We start from the raw sequence: 25,856 nt of genomic DNA, 5'->3' as shown, positions 1-25,856 counted from the left end.
AGCCATTGAAAAGGCTTTTCTGAAAATGTTCAAAAAGAACGGGAAACCTATGCACACACTTGGGTCAGTAGTAACAGGTTCATCATTAACTTCATTTAGCAAGTGCAGATTAAAACTCACCGGTCCTTAGCCTTTTACTTGGGACATATGCTCCATAAGCCAACCCATGATCCTCTTTATTATTTGTCAAAATTAGAGGATCCATACCCCAAGGTTGCAAATCTATAACCGTAAAAAGCTTCGGTCAGTCCCCCAGAATATTTCTTTAATTACCTCCTCCTCCTCCTTATACTAATAATAACAAATTAACAATAATAATAATAAATAATAATAATAATAACTACGAGATTTTTGAACCTGATAGTTTAAAATCTTGTAATTATATAAATAAGTAGATGATGGAGTTGTTTCTTTTTAATTATTATGCGAGAGCTACTGATAAGTAGAACCTCTAATTATATGAATAAGCTCATATACATAAGATACACATGATAATTATATAAAGCTTAGAACTTAGAAGATATATAGGAACAAGACCAGACCAAAAATAACAAAGATATATACATATATAAGCTTAATGTAATATATACATATTAAAGCAAAGTCAACATCATACATAATCTTGTCCGAGGGAAAAAAAATTCATAATACATAACCCCAAAATAACCAAAAGCTGTTGTAAATAGCACGACAGCGCAACTTCAAGTAAGATCAAAGGAGATAATTAAAAGTACCTGGCGAATATATATTAGTAGCATGATTGACACTTATTTTGTTTATTAGTATTAGCGTATATATATATATATATATAAGAAATACTTCAGATAAGCCTATTCTCCTCCATTGATTAAATCCATAACAACGCGTTTGATGCTTCCATTATTCTTCTTGAGCAGCCTCTTGTTCATCTCGTTGTCACGGAAACCCTACATTTATAACACCGTATCGCTAATCAAAACTAAATCTAGTCCATAATCATAGAAGCCATCAAGGAAATCAGATAATAAACACCAAGATAAATTAGAAAGTCAAGAAGCAAAGCAAGGCTTACCATCTCTTGCAGCTCCTCAAGGATAGGGTCCCACTCAGAAACACCACAGAGATCATCCACAGACTGCTCCAGATTGTACTCGTTCATCCTCAAGATCTCTTTATTCAAGTCAACCTGCTTGAAACCCATCTCCTCCAGTTCTTTAAGGAGGGTCTCTTCAACAGAACCATTTCCTCCCAATCCCATGGATGTTGACTGTGTATCGACAGCAGAGAATTGCTGATCAGACGGTGCAGTTGGGGCTGTTTCAGATAAATCAATAATGGGATAGGAAGCATCTGAAGATGCTGCAGCAGTTGCAGGGGCTGAGGCACAATAAGCAGCAGCTGAAGAAGTTGCAGGAGAGGATGCATCGGGGCCAACAAATGTAGCATCAACAGGGAGTCTATTTTCCAGTTCCTGCCTTGGTTGTTTATCAGCCATTGGATTCACAGCTTGGGTGGGAGCAATAGGATTCAGGTTTTGAAGAAATGCATCATCCTCAAGAGGTTGAACATTAATATCTATAGTTTGGGGCCCTCCAGAACCACCAACATCAAGAGGAACATTCAAGTTCAGACCTTGAGAGCTATCATAAAAAGAATCCTTGAGGGAAGCATCAACCTGCAAGTACGATAATGAAAGGAAGAAGATATATTATCAAACCAATAGAAACTAGCACTTCACAGTAAGCTCTCCCAGCAAAATGTATAAAGAAAATCACCATGAAGTTAAAAAATCACAACAGCATAGTCATGTCACCTGAATGAGCACCCAAACACGCTGGCCAAATTTGTGTCCAGATGGAGATGCCATCCTCCAGTATGAAACGTAACGACCAGGTAGCTGAGGTGCTCTAAAGTCAACTGCAATGTCAAGCTCCTTGTCAGCAGGAACACCTTCCTCAGGAACCTGGGATGTTTAATCAAAGAGCACTCAAAATACTGCCATGCAAATAAATATCTCAAAAAAGATAAAAAAGATTAAACCATGTGAGTTTCAGCAAACCTCTAAGTAAACTGAATGAGACTCAGATAAGTGATCCCCTCCAATCCAAACTAGTTGAGACCCCTTGGGCCACACTACAGTGCCATTGTTGCGCATCCGCCAGATTTTTGTAAATGAAGTAGATGGAGCCATCATTGTACCATCTATCACATTGACGTCCAAAACAAATCGACTATCCAGGTTTGGCTTTACATGTTTGGTGACCTCCCTGAACAAAGCCTCTGGTCTAAAAGCATGTGGCGATGCTGGGGAACCCATCAGAGGTGGTTGCATCACTGAAGGTCTCGGCATTGGTGGCCTCATGAAACAAGATGGCTGCACCCGAAGGGGAAAAAAAGATAAGAAATAGACATGAATGTGTATCATAACAAAAACGAAGAAAACGTAAAAGATAGATGTATAAATGGCAGAATTATTAATACATGTTCATATGCACCCGAGGAGAATGGTGGGGAATGATACACAGGACGGTCTATTTTGATATAATCCATCTCATTGCCCATTTTAATGAAGCAGATGCTGCACAGATCATAATTTTCTTTCCTGCAGAAAACAACAAAACCATGGTAACAACCCTCAAAAGGCTATTTTATCATATACATATGTAAGGAGCTTTTAAAAATCATCAGACTTAAAATCCATACTAACACTTTGGATTTAAAGCGAGGTCCAGTAATGGGATAGACACCACAACCATCACAGCGAACTCCCTTGTGGAACATGCCACTAGCCTCGGCGGAATTTGGGCTCTTTCTCATTGAGCGAGAAAATTGCCTTCTGAGTTGGGATGATGATTCAGGATGCACTCCCATAAACGGATAATAATAGGAAGGAGTATAATTTGGAGGTATCTGGGTTGGGAAGTTACTAGGAGCAGCATTAATTGGAGATACCCCCATACTTTCATCCTTGCTACTTGAACTAACATCAGTACACTTTTTACCCTTCTTGCCATCACCATCAGGGACTACTGGTGCAATTGGTGTAGCATTCATATCAGTGGTGTGAGATGCACCGGGATCACTGGGAAGTATATTGAGATCAACAGGGGCAACTCCTGACACAAAACCTATACCTGGATTTCCAGCTCCCACCTGTTGCCCAGCAGTAGAAGCGGAATCCACCTGGACAGACTCTGATCCCCTTGCTTCAGAAGGAACAGATCCTCTTGGAATGCCATTCTGTGAATTTGCACCAGCTGAAACATGAGCCTGGAAATAAGGACTTGGAATTCCCATTTTGGAAATGGAATCTGCAATATTAGCAGCCACTGGTCCATAAGACAGCAAGTCGGTTGTAAACTTAGAAACAGCATCGCACAGGTTCTCTGGCAGAGACTTCAGAGAATCAGGAGTAATAACCATAGCTACAGATTTAGCTACATTTTCAGATTCCACCGTTTGGCAAGCATTGGAAGCTGCAACCCCAGATGTAGAACCTGCATCTCTTGCCTTGGGAGAGGAAGATTTTCCAGGGACACCATTTTTTGAACTTGAAGCAGCTGCAGCAATAGCCTGCCATTTTTTGAACGAAAAATTTGCTGTTTTGGAAGCTGAATCAACAGCCTGAGCAATCACCGGGCTTGAAGTAAGCAACTCAGTAATTAACTTGGAAACAGATTCCCGCAGGGGCTCTGGGACAGAATTCAAAGCATCATGAGCTATAACAAGAGGTACAGCTCTAGATGCATTTTCAGCCTCTACCTGTTGATTGGCATCAGATGAAGTTGGGTTCCCAGTCACTGAGGCTTTGACTGCAGGTGTAGCTCCACTTGCATTTTCAGTATCCACCTGTTGACTGCCATTGGCAGAAGTTGCATTCCCAGTCGTAACTCTTGATTTTGCTAACTTCTGAAGAGCCTCGGACATCGGCTCTGTCCCAAATTTTCCATTTTCAGACTCAGCAGGTTGACTATTGGCTTTGGAAGATCTCACTCGTATAATCCGCCTTGGACCTCTTGCTGTGGAGGAAGATTTTTCATGATCGCTACTTTTTAAGGTAGTGTCACTTCCACTGGAAGTGAAGCTGGAACATGACTTAGCACCACTGTCATTGCTGATATGCACATCAATTCTCAAGAATTTCAGGCGCTGCTTCATTGCATCATGCAAATCATCATCATCCACAAGTGTTACCAAGTCGCCATCTTCGTCAACATACTTAAGCTCCAAGTTTGCATCAGAAGTTAAATTGAAAAGAGAAAGTATCTTGGCCCTCAAACCAGCCATGTCAAGATCCAGGTGATTATCAGTGACGCCAGCAGTGAATCGCCGGAGGGTATCTCCATACTTGACCTGCATAGCAAGAAGCGATGTCAAAGAAAAGTGATAACGGAATTATTCAGAAACAAAATGGAGACCAGCTATGATATATTAAAAGCAACATGCAAAATTATTAAGCAGTCTTGTACAATAATTGTTGATGAAATCAGACATGATAAAATAGCAAGTGCTATGTTTAACGTCACAACCTAACTCAAAAAACGCAGTGAATATTCACACAATTTAAAAGGAAATACACATGAGTAAATATTTCAAATGACAAAAGGATCTCCTAGGTCCTAGCCCATAACCCACCTCCTCAAACAAACCAAAGTAGAAATAACATAAAGGGGCATTCACTCATCGAGCAATGCTTACAAAATTTACTTGAGTTTTCGTTTACGCCCTGTTTAGAACACAAATTGTTCCTGGACAACAAATTACTCATACCAAAACCAGAATAATTGATTGGCGTTTCAATTCCATTCTTCTTTTTGAAAACTCCGCAAATACGAAGAGGTATATATAAAATTACAACCCCCGGCTCCGATCATCAAAACAAAATCATCAAAAGCAGAATCAGAATGGTACGCATGTCAACTATCAGATAACAGAGCCCGTAACAGCATCGAAAACAAATCAAAAGCAATTTAATCGGTTGACAACGTCATGTAAACCACACGATCAACTATGCTTCTTACATGAATCGATGAATAACTAAAAACAGTGCCATCAGAAACCATAGATAATGGTAAACGGAAGTGAATATCATGATTCCAGACCAAATAATCATACGGAGTAAAAGGAAACAGAGAAATCAAAGGGGAAATAAGAATGCGAACCTTGATCACTTGAGTAGACTCCATGGCTCCAGAGAAAAGAAGCGTAGCAGTTCCGAAAGACGAAATGGTAAAACCCTAACCCTAATCGGACGAGAGAACTCGGAGCAAGATAGAAGAGAAGATTGGAATTTAGAGTGTTACTCGAACCCGTACAATGCTTTGCTCGCTTTTACGAGTGGAACATATATACTGAGATGTGGCTTTGTGAGCAAGAAATTTTCATTATCGATTTTCTTTTTTAATTTTTTTTTTCCTTTTGAAAAATCAAACAAACAAATTCTTCGCAAAGTTAATTATGCGACCCGCATATTTTTTTAAGAGAAATTCTTAATCCTGAAATTTTTAATAGTTTTTGTTATTATTTAATCGATATAAATATTAAATTATTTTTAATAAATATATTTTATTAATTTATATGTATAAATTTTAAAAAATATACATACAAATTGTATTGATATAATATATAAAATATTAGTAAATATAAATATAAATTATATTTTGCATACAAAATTTTTGTAAATATGAGTACAAATTATTATTAAGTATTCACCAAAAATAATAATATTTTTTAATAATATAATATTATTTATTTTTTAAAATAATAATATTCTTGATGATATTATCTTGTTATTATCCAAATTTTATTCCTTTAATTTTGTATTTGTATATCAATAAAATTACACCGCGAAATATTTTACTGGCTAAGGCTAAATCAAATCACATATCCATTTGCTTCTTTTTTCAACAACATCATCATCTTCTTATTCTTCTCCTCTTCCTTCTCTTTATTTGCGTTTTTTTTTTCTCCTAATTTTTTTCTAATTATTCTTCTTCTTCTTTGTCGTCATCATTGTTTTCTTCTTCTCTTGTTTAATTTATTTTTCTCTTTTTTTTTCTCCTCTTTTATTATTATCATCATCGTCAACATCTTTTTCATCTTCTTTTATATATATTTAGAAAATTAGAGCACGTAAATTTTGATCTACAACACAAAAATTTTAATACATAACACAAAATTTTTGGTACACAATGCAGAAATATTGATGTGTGGCACATAAATTTTTAAAAGACTATATGTTAAAATTATTAACACCCAACCAACAAAATACAAGAGCATGTTGTGATAAGATTGTCTGAGGTGGATGTCCATTTTCCATAAGACTCAGGTTATCAAGAATGATTATATTTAATAAAGTTTGAAAAGAGTGTCCTTCGTACATGTATAAATAGTAGTAGAATTTGAAGCATATGACACACAATAGTAACAATAAAATCACTTCTCTCCTTCTTCATATACTGTTTCTCTCTTTCTCTCTTTTACAAATAAGTTGCTACATATATTAGTAGATATATATAAACAATCTCTATTATATTAAGATAATTATATTGGTGAATATTAATACTAAAGTTATTTATTTACGCTTCTTTATTTTATATCTATTTTCTCTTCCTTATTTATTTATTTATTTTACAACACGTTATCAGCTTGAGACTCTAATCAAATTTTAGGAAGACTCAGGTAATAAATTTTCATTATGTCGAAACTCTTTCATCTTGAATTTAATGCTCTTGATATATTTAGAAACAACTACTTATCATAGATACTAGATGTTGAAATCCATCTTAATTCAATGGATCTTGGAAATACTATTAAAACTGAAAATAATGCATCTTAGAAGGATAAAGCCAGAGTCATGATCTTCTTTTGTCGTCATCTTGACGAATGATTGAAAAATGAATATCTCACACTAAAAGATCCTGCAGATCTATAGAAAAACCTTGAAGAAAGATATAATCATCAAAAGACAGTGATACTTCCTCAAGCCCGATATGAGTGGACGCACTTATGTCTACGGGATTTTAAATCTATAAATGAATATAATTCAACAATGTTTCGAATTACCTTACGAATGAAATTATGTGGAGAAAATATAACTGATAATGACATGTTAGAGAAAACTTTTTCGACCTTCCATACCTCAAATGGGCTCCTGCAGCAGTAGTATTGAGAAAAAGAATTTAAAAAATATTTTAAACTAATTTCTTACCTTCTTGTTGTTGAATGCAACAATGAGTTGCTTTTAAAAAAATCATGAAACGCGTCCAGTTAGTGCCGCCCCATTTTCTGAAACAAATGTGGCAAATCATTACCCCAGAAGAGGTAAATAGTAAGGTTTTGGTAACAAAAAAAATTATAGAAGGAAGAAAAATTATGGGGAAGATGAGCATAAAAGTAAATGGCAGAAAGTAAAGAAAATGGGTAAAATCATAAATGGGGGATTCATTGGGCTCAGGAGATGTTGTATTCTCCAGATCAAGTTCATTCTCATCTCTTCCTCAATCATGCATTCATTGATCTCCTTGGCAATCTTAAGTGATTGAATTCCAATTCCTTGGTCTAATTGCTCATGAGAAGAGATGAAGTATGGTCACTGATTATACCACATGTATTCCCAAATCAAAGTGTTGGTAGGATTATATGTCATTATATCCATCCAAACCCCAATTTGGTCCAACATGAGAAAGCATTTCTAGCATGATCTCTTCATTCCTCTTCCAAGGTTCCGAAGAGATCCGAGTATGAATAGCTTCTTTTCCAAGACAACTACCCAATTGGATGAAGATTGAAAGCTTTCTAGTAAAATCAAGAGAAAAGAAAGAAGAAGAATAATGAAAACTATTATTGATCCATCAAATTACAACAGAGCTCCCTAACCCAATGAAAGGGGTTTAGTTGTTCATAGCTTTGGAAATGGAAAACAAAGATGGGAAATACATTCTAAAAGTAAAACTAGAAGTTGCAGAGAAAGTAAAATTATACAGAGAGTAGTTCTCCCAATGCCCAAAAGCTCCTCTTTACTAGTTCAAAACTACTCCTATATATACTACTCTTCTGATCTTCTAGTTGGCTCTTCAAGTCTTGGATATGGGCCTTTGGATCTTTGAGTTGAAGCAGTTATTATCTTCAGTGGGCTTAGCTTTGCTTGCAGAAAAAGTGTTAGTTAGGCATGGACGTTAGTTAGGACGTTAGTGGTGTTAACGTTAAGTGAAAATGTGGGTTCGAGAACGTTAGTGACGATCACCTTTTTCACTAACGTTCCTAACCCAAAATGGTCCACATTAACTTCAACGTTAGTGGCACTAAACTGACCACTAACGTTGCCTCTTGGTCCTTCGCAAACATTATTGGCATTCACCTTTTCCAATAACATTTGCTTCTTGCCCTTCCTCCCTATGTTAGAGTCCACGTTAGTGTAGCTAACGTGACCCTTAACGTGGGCATGCCTCAGCTTCGAGAGCGTTAGTGACAGTTACCTTTGTCACTAACGCTCCAAACGCCCCTTCCAACGTTAGTGCCTCACGTTAATTGTATTAACGTGACCACTAACGTGGTGGTGATTTCCATCTCCAACGTTAGTGACAAAGGTGAGTGTCACTAACGTTGGCTCATCATTTCTTTCCTCCATGTTAGCTTCCACGTTAATGTAATTAACGTGGCAACTAACATGGCTAATAGTGGCTTGGTCCAACGTTAGTGACAAAGATGAGTGTCACTAACGTTGGCTCTTCCTTGCTCCTCTCACGTTAGAGTTCATGTTAATGTAGTTAACGTGACTCTTAACGTGGCCAATTATACCTTTTGGAACGTTAGTGGTATTCACTTTTACCACTAACGTTGGGGCTTTCTTTTTCCTCCACGTTAGCTTCCACGTTAATGTAGTTAACGTGGACACTAACGTGGGCTATGATGGATCACGCAGGCTTTATTGGTGTTCACTTTTCTTATTAACATTGCAAGCTAGCCTCCATTCCACGTTAATGGTCACATTAGTTAGACTAACGTGGCTATTAATGTGGCATCATCCTTGCTTCCTTTGTCCTGAAATCAAGCAAGTAAAGTGCATCAAAGCTAGGTTCTAACTCATGAGATCATGCATCATCCATTTTATCATTCAATTCATGCATAATTCTCATAAAATCATGTAAAATTCACAATGTTTGCTTGAATCAAGATGTAAGTGATTATCTACCCAAAACTTGCTTATTAACTAAGAAAATGCATGAAACTACCCTAAAACAGTAAAGAAAAGGTCAGTAAAACTGGCCAAAATGCCCTGGCATCAGCATGAAAAGAGGGCATGATAAAATAACAAGAATTAATAAATGCTACAACTACTAAGTAAGGAAATTAAAGATAGTAACTCAATTAAGCAATAAATGACATGAAAATATAAATTGCATTAAATATAAATTAAAATAACAAGAGTGTGCTTAAACATAAAAATAACCAAAATGAGAAATTAACAAGGTAACATAAGGGAATTAAGACAATAAAACAAACAAAGGTAGAAGAAACTAGATGAAAACAAGAATTTAAAGTAGAAGTTACAACGAAATTAAACTAAGAAACCTTAATTCTAGAGAGAAGGGGGAGCTTCTCTCTCTAGAAAATGACCTACATGATGCTAAACTAACCATAATTTCTCCTCCCTTCACATGGAGTGAGGCCTTCTTTGATATAGGAAGAATCAGCTTCAGAAAGTCCAAAAGCTGGGCTCTAGAGGCCAAGAAATTGCCCCCAGCGATTCGCAATAAATGAATCATGCGCTGGTTCTTGTGTGTACGCACAGGTGTGTGCGTACGCACACTTGCTGATTTTCTTCTTGTACGCACGCACAGGATGTTATGCGTACGCACAATTGGTTATGTAGTTCTTGTGCATACGCACAGGTGTGTCCGTACGCACACTTGCTGATTTTTTTCTTGTGCGCACGCACAGGATGTTGTACGTAGGCACACTTGGCTGTGTGGTTCTTGTGCGTACGCTGACGGGTGGAAAATTGCCGATTAAGAAATTATGGTGAAAACAGCATTGCAAGTACAATTTTTAACCGACGAAAATTTCGCTTATCAATTTAGAAAGAGTTGTCACAATTTAAGAATAAAATACTAGGAGTAGAAATCCTAGGTCGTCTCCCAACGAGTTGACAAAAGAGTGCTATTTTATTGATCAGAAATCTTTCCGAGAAATTTTTAAGGAGTTGGAGAACATAAAAATAAATAATTGTAAATTAAAGCAATGAAAATTAACAAGAGAATTTATATAATCAAAATAAAAGCCTTTACCAGGAGAAGATTAATTGGAAGTTCTATCCTTGTTGGATTTTCTCAAATATAATAGTAAGATGTTGTTGTTTTTACTTAGTTAACCTTTACCGAATAAAGGAAAGTCAAGTAATTGAGACAACTCTGATTCACAAGTCCTAATCCTCTCCTATGGAAGGATTAGCGTTAGTGACTGGAGAATTGGCCAACAATTTCCAGTTAAAATTAACACTTGAGTATTCCAACTCAAGGGTCTCTAACGTGGCGGAAATTGGTGGATTAAGAAATTAATATAAGAGATACATTGCAAGTACAGTTCTTAACCAACAAAAATCCGCTTATCAATTTAGAAGGGTTGTCACAAAATTAGAGCTAATATTCTGGGAGTATGAATCCCAGGTCGTCTCCCAACGAGTTGCAGAAAGATGTGCTATTTTATTAATCAGATGTTTTCAAAAATGTTTTGAGTTTGATAAACAGAAAATTAAATCAGAGAATTTATGTAATTTAAATAAAAATCTTGACCGGGAGTAGATTAGTCGGAAAGTCTATCCTTGTTTGAGTTCTCCCAAGATTAATTGATAATTGAAGGTTGTTCTACTTAGTTATCCTTTACCAGGTAGAGAAAAGTCAAGCGAGTTGGAAGTCTATTTCTATTCACAAGTTCTAATACTCTCCCTTGGGAAGGATTAGTTTTAGTGACTAGAGGGCAATCCAACAATAAACCCAATTACAATTTTACTCTTGAGCATTCCAACTCAAGGTTCTCCTTTCAATCAACTCCCAATCAAGTTATGGAACTACTCACTCATTATGAATGTAAACTTCACAAAATAAGAAAGGGAAATAAAGGAAGACATGATAAATAATAATCAAAAAGACCAATTAAAAATAAAAATAGTTCTTGTATTAACAAATTCTAAAAATAATCCAATAGTACTTCTGAACAAATTAAGGATATAAAAGAGTAAGTGACAAGTAAGGAAAACAAACTAGAATGATGAAGTCTTGGCGGAGGTAATAACTCTTCTCAATATCCCAATCCAAAAAGCGATAAAAAACAAAATCCTAAAAACTATGAATGTGTAGAGAGAAAACCTAGAGGAGGAGTAAAGTCAGATCTAAAAAAAACTAAAAATCATGCCGAATGAATGTCTCTTCGGTCTCTACATGTTCCCTGGCTCTAATCTGCTTCTCTGGGCCGAAAACTGGGTCAAAACATGGCCCAAAATTGCCCCCAGCGAATTCTGCAAATTCTGCAGATCGCGCACGTCACGCGATCGCGTCATCCACGCGTTCGCATCATCCAGCGTTTTGCCTTGCCACGCGTGCATGTCGTCCACGCATTCGCGTCACTCGTACAGTTTTCAATCCATGCGTTCGCGTCAGGCACGTGAGCGCGTCACTACGATTTCTCCATTTCGCGCGGTTGCGTGAGCCATGCGTCCGCGTCGCTTCTCGCTGGTTATCTCCTTAATTTCTTGTGTTCCTTCCATTTTTGCAAGCCTCCTCTCCAATATCCAAGTCATTCATGCCCTATAAGCCTGAAACACTTAACACAGGGATCGCGGCATCGAATGGAATAAAGAAGAATTAAAATACATAATTAAAAGTCTCTAGGAAGCAAGTTTTCAACCATGGAGTAATTTTGGGAAGGAATTGTAAATACATGCTAATCATATGAATAAGTGGGTGAAGATTTGATAAAACCACACAATTAAACACAATATAAACCATAAAATAATGGTTTATCAACCTCCCGACAACATTAGCATGTCCTCATGCTTAGTTGAAGGAGATAAAATAAATGAGTAGGAACATGTAAAACTCATGCAATGCAATACAACCTGTACATATGAATGCAACTATATGATTCTTGTCCACTTGATTAAAAGTAAATAACCTCTTCAAGACAATCACAAATTGAATTCCACTAATTCAATTCTTATATAGTAAGAACAGATAAAAATGCAAGAAGGTAGCTCATGAAAGCAGGAAACATAGAATTTAAGCATTGAACCCTCATTGATGATGTATGTACATTCTAGTCTCTCAAGTGTATAGGGCGATCACTCTACTCCTCTCTAATCATGCTTTCTAAAATTTGTTCTACATCTAACCAATCAACAACATTTAACGTACCAATGCAAACATCATGAGGTCTTTTCAAGGTTGTAATGGGGCCAAGGTAAGGGTAAGAGTACATATATGGCTACGTAAGCTTATAAATTAAATTATTAATTAACCTAAGCTTTCACCTAACACACACACACACACACACACACACACACACACACACACACACACACACACACACACACACACACATATATATATTCTATATAATTTTAAATTTCATACCTAGCTACCCAAAATTTTCTTTTCACATTCCATACTCATGTATCAACTTTATTTTAATTTTATCATATATGCATTGATCTTTGAAATTAAACTTAGCATTGGGATAATTTTTTCCCCTTATTTATTTATTGAATATTTTTGGATTTTTTTTAACATGAAAATAAATATAGCTTATCAATGCACATGAATTTTGTTCCCACAATCTTTCCATGAGTAGGTACCCAAATTTCCATTATATTATCATGACACATTCCCTTATTATCTTTTGTTCCCACAATCTTTCCATACTCAATTAACACACAATTCTATCTCAAGCTAACCAAAAATTCAATTGGGATATATAATTGTTTTTTTCGCTTAAGGCTAGTGATGTGGTAAAATACAGAACAAATGAGATTTAAAGGCTCAAAGTGGCTAACAAAGGTAACTTAAGGGGTAGGCTTAATTGGGATAAGTGAGATAAACAAATAATGGCCTCAATCATATGCAAGCATATAAATATATTAGGGTAAAGTATATTTTTTGTCCCTGAAGTTTTCGAAAAGTTTCAAAAATATCCTTAAGTTTTAATTTATTTCAATTTTATCTTTGATGTTTTGAATATGCTTCAATTATATCCTTTTTGTTAATTTTTTGATAGTCAACCAATAGTCAATCTTTTATTTCCAATTTTACCCCCTAATTCTAACTGTGTTTGGCCCACTTCCTAACCCATTTCAACGCCTCCACCTTTCTTCCCAACCATCACCCATCCTCTCTTCATCTCTCTCATTGCAACCGCCGGCGCCATCACCAACCACCACCACCACCACCAATCTCCATCTTCGTCTCCAACATCATTCATCCAACTTCCTCATTACTCATCCATCTCCATTTTCATGATCATAAAGCAGCAAAAGACAGATCCCGCATCACGTTTCTCTTCTCCCAATCCGACACACTCAAGTCTCATACAGCATCACCATTCACGGCGCCTCAAGCTCGTGCTCCACCGTCCACGATTAACTGCGCCTGGATCTCCATCGCTCACGATTCACCACGCTCAGAGCTCCACCGTCCGCGTTTCACTGTGCCTCGAGGTCCACCGTTATGTGTGCTATGGCTTCCCTCTCCGACAGCCTTAACTCCCCCTCTCCCTCTACCCGTGTCCAGATCTTGAACATTAACTGGTTTCAGAAACAGCCCAATGGAAAGCGACGAGGTTTAATTTCTTGTTCAGATCTACAATTAGGGTTCAATTGTCCAAATGATTTTCTATTAGTTTGTCAATATCACCATTTTACATTCAATTTTGGTATTTTCAACTTGTTGCTGTTGCTGTAGCTTTGGTACTTTATTTTGCAATTGAGCCAAATGTGTGAATTGATAAAATTTGTCCACACTTGGGATACTGAAACAATTAACATATGTGGCTGTGATTAGCAACATGAATATATAGTCAATGCCTTATTGTCTAAAATAAAGGGTTATGCTGAATTTTTTGAACTATTGCCTTGTAGAATATAGTTAAAAGAAAATTGTAACCTACCAAGTGCGGCGGCACAATAAAGAGAAGAAGGGATGAGTGGCAGTGGCTGTGCACGATGGTTGGTGAGACAATGAGAAGCAAGGGAGAATGAGAGTTAGCATGAGAGAAAAGACAATGGGAGACGGAGATAGAAATTGGTGGTGGTGGTTGGTGGTGGCGCCGGTGGTTGCAACGAGAGAGATGGATGAGAGGATGAGCGATGGTTGGGAAGAAAAGTGGAGGTGTTGGAATGGAATGAAGCTGGGAAGAACAGGGAGAGGCGTTGGAAGGGATTATGCAGTGTGCCAAACACTGTCAGGATTAGAGGGTAAAATTGGAAATAAAAAGTTGACTATTGGTTGACTATCAAAAAATTAACAAAAAGGATATAATTGAAGCATATTTAAAATATCAAGGATAAAATTGAAATAAATTAAAACTTAAGGGTATTTTTGAAACTTTTCGAAAACTTCAAGGACAAAAAATATACTTTACCCAATATATTAAACATTGGACATATAGGATGAAACAAAATATAGATTACAATCATAGAGAAGTAAACACACAAGAATAAAATATTTATGGTTAAATAAGGTAACCATGTAACTAAGCTCAAATCTTACGAGTTGTGTGTTCTTAGCCTTTTAAACTATGTTCCAAATGCAACTTCAAGCAAAATTAACATAAAAGTTTTGATTAAAATTAGTAAAATTTTGTTCTAACAAAAATAGGGTCTTAGAAGAAACTTATTATCTTTTCAATCAAGTAGAACATGCATGCAACTAACCTATTACTATACAATTTATCCTATTCTACAAAAGAAAAACTAACTAAATATCCTATTTTATTGGTGTTAAGGAAGAGAAATTACCTCCGGAAGTCAGGTACTGACCGACCTCCCCACACTTAAGGTTTTGTACCGTCTTCGGTGCCATCTGTCAGGAACAAAGGTGGGCTGGTAGCAGTATCTCCACAATCGGGACCGTCATGGCTCCCTGTGCTGGTAAAGAAAGTGGAGTTCGGGGTGACTGGGTCTTTGTAGTTTCCCATAAGTAGCTCCTTGAGGTATGTGAATCGGCGCTTGTTACGGTGCTCTCTTAGCTTTGCTTTGTGTTCCTGCCAATCCAACCTTTCAAGTATTTGATGGAGCAGGTGGTTTGTTGTAGGTGCTTGTGGTGTTGAAGGAGGAATGTCTCCAGCCGGTTCAGTAGGTTGGCTTGTAGTGGCTGCTGGAGGTCTGATATATTTCCCGTTAGGGACGTATTGATCATCCTATGGAAGCATGGCTTTGGTGTCCCCAGCTCTGTAGGAGACTCCAGCTGCTGAGACGAGATCTGAAACTAAGGCGGGAAAAGGTAAGTTGCCCGCAATTTGTACGTGTCCCATTGCATTCCGGATGTGTCCTGGTAAGTTTAGGTGCTGGTCTGTAAGGATACACCAGAGTAAAACAGCTATGTCTGCAGTGAAGGAGGACTCGTGGGTGCTCGAAAAGACATAATGGGACATGATCTGTGCCCATACGTGAGCCTCCAAGGTAAGTGCAGAAGCCGATATTCCCTTAGGTTGGGAACGATGGTATCCGTAGATCCATCTGCTGCCAGGTTGTGCGATAACTCTGAGAACGGTGTCCCAGTCAAATTAGTACGTCTGGCGCTTGAGTGCGGCCTCTTGAAATGCGTCCAGTCCTTCTAGAGTAAAGGAAAGATCTAAAGCTCGCTGAATGGCCTCTTCTGTAATGGGAACTTGCTTCTGACGAACATAGACAGACTACAGGATTGACAGGTGGAAATTAGAGTAGAACTCGACTATCCAGGAAAGATTAACCTGCCGTGGCTGTCTCTGTAGGAATCCCCATTGTCGTCGCTCAATTCACGGTTCAACAAATTCAGCAATACGGGTCGGGAGGATAAGAAGGTATTCGTTGTTGTAACTCCTTTCTGCCAGTATGGGGAACATCTGCTCACAGTAGCGGTTGGTAAATCGCGTAGTGTCCTTTTCTGGGAAGGCTTTCTCTTTTTCATCAACCTTTATAATCCTCTTAATTCATTTTGTTGAGGGCTTAACAGCAGTTGAAGATGGCTCTGCCACTAATGCTCTTTTTGTTTCTCTTCTTGCTGTTGATTTGGGAGTAGCTTTCTCTTTTCCTTTTTTGGTGGCCATCTTGAAAGGGGAAGAGTAAGGATGTTAAAACTTCAAGGGATAGAGCAAGAAAGAGAATGGGAAAGGTGATAATCAATGCACATTAAAGATGAATGATGTTAACACATGGTCATGACTACATGTGAAAAATCATCAATGGAAATATAGCAAGTGCATATGATGACAATTAAATGCAAGGTGTTTATTGGCATGCCGGCAAAGGCATGAGTGGCATAGATCAAGCATTCAATGTCCAAGTTAGATTACCAAGCCTTTCAAACTAATAACCTGTTTTTAATAACAATTATATTTAAATAAAATAATATAAAAAAAGGTTTTATGAAAAGCAAGCAGTTAGAGTAGAAGAATAAAAGAAATCTTAAAAATAGTGCACAATGCTATACGGGCATTTTCACAAACACATAGCTTGCATGGTGAATAAGCTATTGAAAGTATTAGATTGAACATGCAAGAAACCCTTAAAAATTAATAAATGTCAAACAATTTCCGTAACAATCCACAAGCAAATCATAAGAAATAATAATGACCCAAATAAATTTCCAACACCAATTAAAAGAAAAAGAAAGAAAAAGAAAACATGGATAATGAAAGTAAAAAGAAAGAAAACATAAAAACAAGAAGAAGAATAGAAAAGTAAAGAGGGAAAAAGAAAGGAAAAAAAACCTTGATAATGGTGGTGAGGGAGAGGAGGTAGAGAGTGAGAAAGAAGGAAGAAGGAAGAGAAAAAGCGTGGGAAAGAAATAAGGAGGGAGAAGAAAAAGTAGGATTTAAGAAAGAGAAAGATAAGATATTTTGGAAGATATGGATATATTGTGCGGCGCAAGCGACGCGGACGCGTGGGGTACGCGGTCGCGCAAATGGCGCTTAGATGAAACGACGCGGACGCGTGACATGATCTGTGCTAGTGTCGCGAGGGCAGCCTCGCGCTCGCACAACTCTCTGTTCGAAACTCATTGTTGCCAAATTCCAGGGTGACGCGTTTGCGTGGTGGACGCGATCGTGTGAATGGCCAAGACTGGAAGACGACACGGACGCGTGGGGCACACGTTCGCGTGGTAGGGCCTGTGCATCTAGCGCCATTCCAGCCCCAGTCCAGCGTAACATTCTGCCATACATCCTTTCATACGTCGATTTACAGGGCACGCGTTTGCGTGCTTGACGCGGACGCGTGGGAGGCATTGTTATCCTCATGACGCGGACGCGTCGATGACGCGGTTGCATGGGTCAAATTGTGCCAAAGGCATGCCTCCAGCCACGCTCTCGCGTGACTTTCTGTTTGATTTCTTTTTCTTTGTTACGCACCTGTGACGCGGGCGCGTTAGTGATGCTGTCGCGTCGCATGGTTTTTTTATTTTTTTTATTTTTTATGCAATATGCAAATGCAGATGCAAACTATAGACACTAGTACTAAGAAGAGTTATTGAGAAAGGAAATAAAGAAATAAAAGAAAGGAACAATCATACCATGGTGGGTTGTCTCCCACCTAGCACTTTGCTTTAACGTCCTTAAGTTGGACGCTCCACTAGCTCAGTCTTCTGCTGTTGGCAGATCCTCCAAGAGGAAGATCTCTAGCTCCTTGTTTTTCGTCACCTTCCACCATGATATAGCTTTAAGCGATGTCCATTAACTTTGATGAGTTCAGAGCTTGAAGGATGACTCAGGTGGAAAACTCTGTATGGTTCGGCCTTCTCTACTCTATATGGACCTTCCCATCTTGATCTTAACTTGCCTGGCATGAGCCTCAGTCTAGAGTTGTAAAGGAGGACTAAGTCCCCAGGTTGGGACTCTCTCCTCTTAATGTGCTTATCATGCACAACCTTCATCTTTTTCTTGTACAGCCTTGAGTTCTCATAAGCTTCTAGGCGAAGGCTTTCTAATTCTTGCAGTTGCAACTTCCTTTTAGCTCCGGCTTTCTCAAATCCCATGTTGCACTCCTTTACTGCCCAAAAGGCCTTGTGCTCTACCTCAACTGGGAGGTGACAGGTTTTTCCATAAACTAAGCGGAAGGGACTCATCCCAATGGGTGTCTTGTATGCCGTTCTGTATGTCCAGAGTGCATCTTGTAGTCTGGTGCTCCAGTCTCTTCTATGAGGTTTGACTATCTTCTGCAATATACGCTTTATTTCTCTGTTTGATACCTCGGCTTGCCCATTAGTCTGAGGATGCTAGGCTGTTGCCACTTTATGAATTATCCCATGCTTCTTCAGTAATCCTGTTAGTCTCCTATTACAAAAATGGGTGCCTTGATCGCTCACGATTGCTCGTGGTGATCCAAAGCGACAAATAATATAGTTTCTAACAAAGGAAACAATAGTGTTAGCGTCATCAGTACGGGTAGGAATTGCTTCCACCCATTTAGAAACGTAATCTATAGCTAACAATATATAAAAATAACCATTAGAATTGGAAAATGGACCCATGAAGTCAATGCCCCAAACATAAAAAATTTCACAGAAAAGCATAATCTGTTGAGGCATCTCATCCCTCTTGGATATATTACCAAACCTTTGGCATGGGGAACAAGATTTACAAAATTCAGCAGCGTCTTTGAAAAGAGTAGGCCACCAGAATCCACAGTCTAAAATTTTTCTAGCTATTCTTTGAGCGCCAAAATGTCCTCCACTCTCAGATGAGTGGCAGGCTTCTAAAATGGACTGGAATTCTGATTGAGGCACACACCGTCTAATTACCTGGTTAGCGCCACATCTCCATAAATATGGGTCATCCCATATATAATATTTGGACTCGCTTTTTAGCTTGTCTCTTTGATGCTTAGTAAAGTCTGGAGGAAAAGTGCGGCTAACTAGATAATTAGTTACAGGTGCATACCAAGGGACTACTTCAGATACTGCTTGCAGGTTATCAAATGGGAAATTATCATCTATAGGAGTGGAGTCATCCCTAATGTGCTCAAGGCAACTCAAGTGGTCTGCCACTAGATTCTGGTTACCACTCCTATCCTTAATTTCTAAATCAAATTCTTGTAGTAGCAGTATCCAACGTATAAGCCTTGGTTTGGACTCCTTTTTAGCTAATAAATACTTTAGAGCTGCGTGGTCTGAGTACACTACTACTTTAGTACCAAGTAAATAGGCTCGGAATTTATCCAAAGCAAAAACCATAGCAAGAAGCTCTTAAGGATCCTTACCTTCACGCTGAGCCAGCGCCGCTCCTACTGTATGGTTGGAGGCATCGCACATAATTTCAAATGGCTGGCTCCAGTCTGGTCCTCTCACAATTGGAGCTTGAGTCAAGGCGGTCTTCAGCTTATCAAACACTTGTTTGCAATCCTCACTGAACTCAAACTCAATATCTTTTTGCAGTAGTCTGGATAAGGGTAGTGCTACCTTACTGAAGTCCTTAATGAATCTCCGGTAAAAACCTGCATGGCCAAGGAACGAATGGACTTCCCTCACAGAGGAGGGGTAAGGTAAACTAGAAATAACATCCACCTTTGCTGGATCTACAGAAATGCCAGTATTAGACACAACATGTCCTAGTACAATCCCTTGTTTTACCATAAAGTGACATTTTTCAAAATTCAATACAAGGTTCGTACTAACACATCTATCTAACACTCTAGATAAACTATCTAAGCAAAGGCTAAATAAATCACCATAAACGCTAAAATCATCCATAAAAACCTCCATACAGTTCTCAATAAGGTTAGAGAAAAGACTCATCATGCACTTTTGGAAAGTAGCTGGTGCATTGCATAAGCCAAAGGGCATTCTCTTATAAGCATAAGTTCCAAAATGACATGTAAAAGTAGTCTTTTCCTGATCTTCAGGAGCTATTGATGACAAGTCATCTTAGCCTAGTTTCACTAGCCTTTTTCATTGTTTTTATTAGGTTGTATGCACTTTCTTGCATTCTAAGAAAGTAATTTGGATTAAAAATGCATGACTTCTTTGAATCAATCAACCACCATGTAATTGATGTTAAATCATGAGGTTTAAGCTAAATTTAATTGAATTTTAATGATTTATAAACCTTGTGAATTTAGTGATACTTTGATTGGTTGTTTTGATTGCTTGTAGGTGAAGAGAGAAGAAAATAAGAAAAGCGTGGCCTAAGGAATGTGCCTAAAGGAAGCCACAAGCGTGCCCAAGGGAACCAAAAACGTGGCCAACATCAAGGAAGAAAGGGAAGCTAAGTTGAAAAAGCTAACTGAGCTTCACAAGGGATGGAAGGAGAAGGCAAGCTACAAAGCTAAGTTCAAATAGTTAACTTAGCACTAAAGAAAGCAAGGAATTGGTGCAAAGCTAAGTTAACTAAGTTAACTTTATCGGGACCTCTCCAAATTAATTCAAAGCAAAATTCCAAGGAATGAAGCCACCAAGTTTCGAACTCATAACCCAAGGGAAGCAAGGAACGCTCCTTGCAAGGAAAACAAGAAAAATTGGCCAAAAAGCATTCACCAAGGCTTGAACCTTGCACCTGAAGGATGAAAGGAAGGCGCTACTCCAAGGAGGCAAAGGCGCTTAGTTGCTTTACTTAACTGAGCGCTACATTATATTGCTAAGCATAAGGAAAATCATGAAAAAAAAAACCAAAACGCTTCCTCTAGGATTCGAACTTGGGAATTCTTTGAAACACAAGGGATGAGCGCCATTCAGCTTGCAAAGAAATGAACTAAAATGCTTCCTCCAGGATTCGAACTTGGGAATTCCTTGAAACATAAGGAGGAGCACCCACTCAACCAAGGAAATTAGCTCCAAAGATTTCCTCCACTTTCTCCACCCAGTGTTGAACCTGGGACCTTGAGGCCACAAGCAAAGGCGCTACAAGGGAAGCTAAGTTGGAAATTCCAACTTAGCATTGCTTCTCCCATCCTTCCCCACATTTTGGCGCACCAAGAAGGAAACCATGCGCATCATGACACGGGCAGCACCAAATTGGCGCAACAAAGCTCAACACAAGGAAAGCTCAGTTGGTTTTTCCAACTGAGCATTGAACTTTCACACTTTGGCACACCAAGGCTGGGACGCACACCACACTTGACACGGTTGGAGCATGCTTGAAAGCTAAGTTGGATTTTCCAACTGAGCTTTCCCCTGGAGGTGCAAATTGGGCTAGGAATTGGATTAAAAATCCAATTTAATTCATTTCTTCACCAAATCAAAAGCCCACCCAAATTCCAAAATCCAAGAATAGAAAGTGTATAAATAGGAGTTAGTTTGATGTAATTAGGGGAGCTACTTTTTACTTTGAATTTTCCTTTTAATTGTCATTTTCATTTTTTAGTTTTTACTTTGAATTCTCTGAGAACTTGGAAGGGGAATTGCTCTCTCTTCTTCTTGGTTCTTGTTTGAGCACTCTTTTATTTTCTTGCTTTGGATCTTGGGTGAAGAATTGAAGAACTTCTGTTTCAATCTCATCTTGAGATCTCTTATTTACTTCTTCTGCATAATTGAATTTCATTTGCTATTTACTGCGTCTTCTTCTACACTTCTGCAATTTACTTTTCTTTATTTCTTTTGCAATTATTCTTGTTGGATCAAGGAAGGATTTGAGATCTAGACCTGTTATCTAGTCTCTTCCACCCTGAGATCTTCAACCTCTTTTACTTTGCTGCAAATTAAGCACTGCCTTTCTGTCTTTATAATTCTCAAAGCACTTTTACTCTTCTGTTTGAGATCCATTCCAATTTAATTCATCTTTTACTTTGCTGTTTGATGCATTTTAATTCTGCTTGTTTAATTTCTGCAATTCCAACTCCCAATCCCTTTTACAATTCAAGCAATTTACATTTCTTGCACTTTAAGATTCAGTCATTTACATTTCTTGCAATCTAAGTTTCTGCAATTTACTTTACTTGTTCTTTAAGATTCAACACATTTACTTTCCTGCTCTTTCATTTACTGCAATTCACCCTTCCCCTTTTACAATTCATGCAATTTAGTTTCTGCAAAGCACAAACCACTCAACCAATACTTGATTTGCTTGACTAAATCAACCACTAAACTAAAATTGCTCAATCCTTCAATCCCTGTGGGATCGACCTCACTCATGTGAGTTATTATTACTTGATGCGACCCGGTACACTTGCCGGTGAGTTTTGTGTTGGATCGTTTTCCACACATCAAGTTTTTGGCGCCGTTGCCGGGGATTGATTAGATTGACAATGATTAAGTGAGGTGGTGGTCTAGATCAAGCATTTTCTTTATTTTTGTTCTCTGTTATAGATTGAAACCAAGGTGTTTGAGTTTTTGCCTCACTAAGAAATTCTCATCTCTGATATGAGTAATTTCAATTTTCAATGGTGTTGTGTTTTCCAAAATTCAAATGGAGTTCAACTCATCTTATGATCAAAAAAATTTTATGGGATGTTACCCACCATCACCAATTTCCAATGATGGCTGGGAATATCACCAACAAATTACAGATCCTGAGCACTCCAATTCATGGAGATTTGCTTCAGAGACACAAGATGAGCAAGAGAATCATATGAGATACTTCCCACCACCACAAAATAATTCAAGTCATTATTCTAATGGTGGCTGGGAGTATCACCAAGGAATGAAAGAGCATCCATCCTCACGTCCCAGTTTCTCATTTAAAAGTTCTTCATCACTTGATTATGCCTCAACACGAAGTTTCCTCCAAAATCCATACAAGTCATCCCATCAATCACACAACTCATTCCACACCCCTCAACACAACTTCACCACAACACATTCACGTCACAAAAATTACTCTCAACCTTCATCTCTTGAATTAGCAGTTGAGGATTACCTTCAATGGTCCAAAGAACCCTTAGAAAGCCAATGCCAAGCCATTGAAATACATAGAAAACTTGTGGAAAGATACACACAACCCCAATCCTGGAAAGAAACCATCCTCAAGAAGATGAATGGGCCCTTAGAGCAAACAAAGAGGAACTTAGAACCATCAAACATTAAGGATGAAGACCAATTTGTGAGTGAGGAAGTGGAAAAGCAAGATGAGGAAGCCTTTGTGTCAAGTAAAATTTCAATAGAAAAGGAGGTTGTGGAGGCGTTTGAACATGTGGCTTCATATTCACAAAAGCTATTTGAGGTGATAGAGGAACCTGAAACTTCACTCCCAAAGGAATTAGTGGAAAATCATGAAGAAGAAATGGAGAAAGATACTCAAGAGAAGTCACACTCAACTGAAGCAGAGAAGTGCAAAGAGGAAAAGCCCATGGAACCTCCAATGCAAGAAGCTCTTAATGAAGAAATCACTCCAACAACCACACAACCACCAAAACTTGGACTCAAGGAAGTGAAGGCAATTAAGAAAAGCACCGAGAAGAGGATTGTGACCAAGCTACAAAGGACAACATTCAAGAGAAGGTCAACTGCAAACAATCCTTCCCCTGAACTAGCAAGCAAGCTCAATCAAGCTATGTACAAAAGGAGGCTTGCTGAGAAGAGACTAAGAAAGGGGACAACAGCTGAAACTTTCCCCCCCTTGAGGTCATTCCTCTTAACCAACTGGAAGAAGAGGAAGAAAGTGAAGAACAACATGTCAAGCTAGTGACAATAAAGAAGCGCTTGTTGGGAGGCAACCCAACCTGAGGTAATTTTCTCTTCATAGCTAATTTAATAAAAGAGTTGAGTAGATTTCTCAGTATTGCAAAGAGCTAAGTTTGGTGTTGCACACCAAAATGATTAAGGGGTGAATGTTGGATGCTAAGTTTGGTGTTCCACCAAAAATTTCATTAAGAACACATTGCACCCTCAGCATGATCAGTATCGGCTCCAAACCATCAGAGAAACTGCTTAACAATTGTCATGTTTCTAGTTTTTAGTTGTTTTCTAGTTCATAGTTTGTTTTCTAGTCCATAGTTTATTTCCTTAATAAAAGTACTTGATGTTTCATGCATGTATTTATTTTGCTACATATAGAAGTAGGCAAGGAACTAAGTTTGGTGTTCCCACACCAACTTAGGTTCACAGAATCACAAGCATACATACATGCTAACTACCTCTCAAGTGCTTGGGGAACAAGCAACTTTCAAGATCTTTTGTAGGAAGTCATTCAATCTCTTGGAGGAAAAGGTACATCATCATGGACAGAGGAAGGACATGGAACCCAACAATAATGATGACACAGATGAAACAAATAGACTCCAAGAGGTTGTATTGTTCTCTGACTGATTCTAGTTCAAATATGTTAATTGAAAGTGCAAATGTCCCCTGTTGATCAGTATCTTTCTAGATTCATTTACTGTCTGCGAGTTTGTTTGCTTTCATGCTGTTATGGCTTACTAGTCTAAGTGCTTGATTCACTTTCATCTTACTTGAATTATATGCTTTGTTCCTCATGCTTGAATAAAAGAAAAATAACTGTGAAATAGAGAAAGAGTAAAAGTCTGGTATGATATGAGACAAAATAAGATTATGTGGTGGTATGTGCTGGTTCATTAGGTGATTTATAAATAAGGCTAAATGTTGGCATGACTTTGTGATATAAACTTGAGTTACATTTCATGAGACTTGACAAATGAAAAAGGTCCAAAATGAAAGAGAAAAATGCAAAAGAAAGAAGCAAAAAGAAATACACAAGGCTAGGCACCAATGGCTGCAAATTTGGATAAATGCCTGTGATGTTCTTGTACAAAGATAAGCTTGGATAACTAGGATCTAAGGGGTGCTTCATCACCCGGTAACTTGGGTTAACTAACCCGGGATTGCCAACCGAAAGTCCACCATCAAGAGCTACTTTGAGACAAAGCATTTAGTAACCCAAAGAGGTGCTGGGCATCAATTTTCAAAGAACAAACAGAGATGAACAAAATAAGCTAAATGCCTGTGATGTGTGTGTGCTAAGGAGAGGCTTGAGCAAGTAAGCCCATAGGGGTGTTTCAACACCTAGCATCTTGAACCAACTGGGGCGGGAATGTTGGCTGAAAGCTTACTCTAAAAAGTTGCCTTACCACATAGCATTAAGCCTCAGCCAAGAAAAAAAAAAAATCCCAAGCAATAACAAGTCTCATTTTTTTGTGTAATTCAAGTAAGGATCCAAAGGAATGTTGATGTCTCAGCCCCAGAATAAAAATCCCTAAGATACCATGCATAAAAATCCCATTTTCCAGTATTCAATGTCTTCTAATAAAAGGCTTATACACTTCTCTGCTTCTAGTAATTTTCCTTATGTTTTACTGCTTGCTTGGGGACAAGCAAGGTTTAAGTTTGGTGTTGTGATGACAAGTCATCTTAGCCTAGTTTCACTAGCCTTTTTCATTGTTTTTATTAGGTTGTATGCACTTTCTTGCATTCTAAGAAAGTAATTTGGATTAAAAATGCATGACTTCTTTGAATCAATCAACCACCATGTAATTGATGTTAAATCATGAGGTTTAAGCTAAATTTAATTGAATTTTAATGATTTATAAACCTTGTGAATTTAGTGATACTTTGATTGGTTGTTTTGATTGCTTGTAGGTGAAGAGAGAAGAAAATAAGAAAAGCGTGGCCTAAGGAATGTGCCTAAAGGAAGCCACAAGCGTGCCCAAGGGAACCAAAAACGTGGCCAACATCAAGGAAGAAAGGGAAGCTAAGTTGAAAAAGCTAACTGAGCTTCACAAGGGATGGAAGGAGAAGGCAAGCTAC

At 38.1% G+C, this 25,856-nt stretch overlaps 1 protein-coding gene across 1 annotated transcript; it reads right to left on the bottom strand.

The window, feature by feature from the left end:
- Positions 1–548: 548 nt before the first annotated feature.
- Positions 549–5,426, bottom strand: NBR1 (ubiquitin-associated (UBA)/TS-N domain-containing protein / octicosapeptide/Phox/Bemp1 (PB1) domain-containing protein). Its single transcript, XM_088501541.1, has 7 exons — positions 5,142–5,426; positions 2,687–4,332; positions 2,461–2,581; positions 2,039–2,353; positions 1,793–1,942; positions 1,052–1,654; positions 549–926 (listed from the first exon to the last, which is right to left on the bottom strand). The coding sequence occupies exons 1-7, from the start codon at positions 5,163–5,165 to the stop codon at positions 831–833; spliced, it is 2,955 nt and encodes a 984-aa protein (XP_088357667.1). The 5' UTR covers positions 5,166–5,426; the 3' UTR covers positions 549–830.
- Positions 5,427–25,856: the final 20,430 nt, after the last annotated feature.

The sequence above is a fragment of the Arachis ipaensis genome, chromosome B1 (genome assembly GCF_059453495.1).
Source record: "Arachis ipaensis isolate K30076 ecotype BB chromosome B1, ASM5945349v1, whole genome shotgun sequence".
Taxonomy (NCBI): Eukaryota; Viridiplantae; Streptophyta; class Magnoliopsida; order Fabales; family Fabaceae; genus Arachis; species Arachis ipaensis.
Note: the sequence above shows the minus strand (reverse complement) of the source record. Positions and strands in the feature narration are given on the sequence as shown.

Excerpts from the sequence above, each read along its gene's own strand:
- NBR1 (XM_088501541.1), bottom strand. The coding sequence starts at position 5,165 with ATGGAGTCTACTCAAGTGATCAAG. Across the intron at positions 2,582-2,686 it reads CCTCGCTTTAAATCCAAAGT|GAAAGAAAATTATGATCTGT; the intron begins GTTAGTATGGAT and ends TGTTTTCTGCAG. Across the intron at positions 927-1,051 it reads TTGAGGAGCTGCAAGAGATG|GGTTTCCGTGACAACGAGAT; the intron begins GTAAGCCTTGCT and ends TTATAAATGTAG.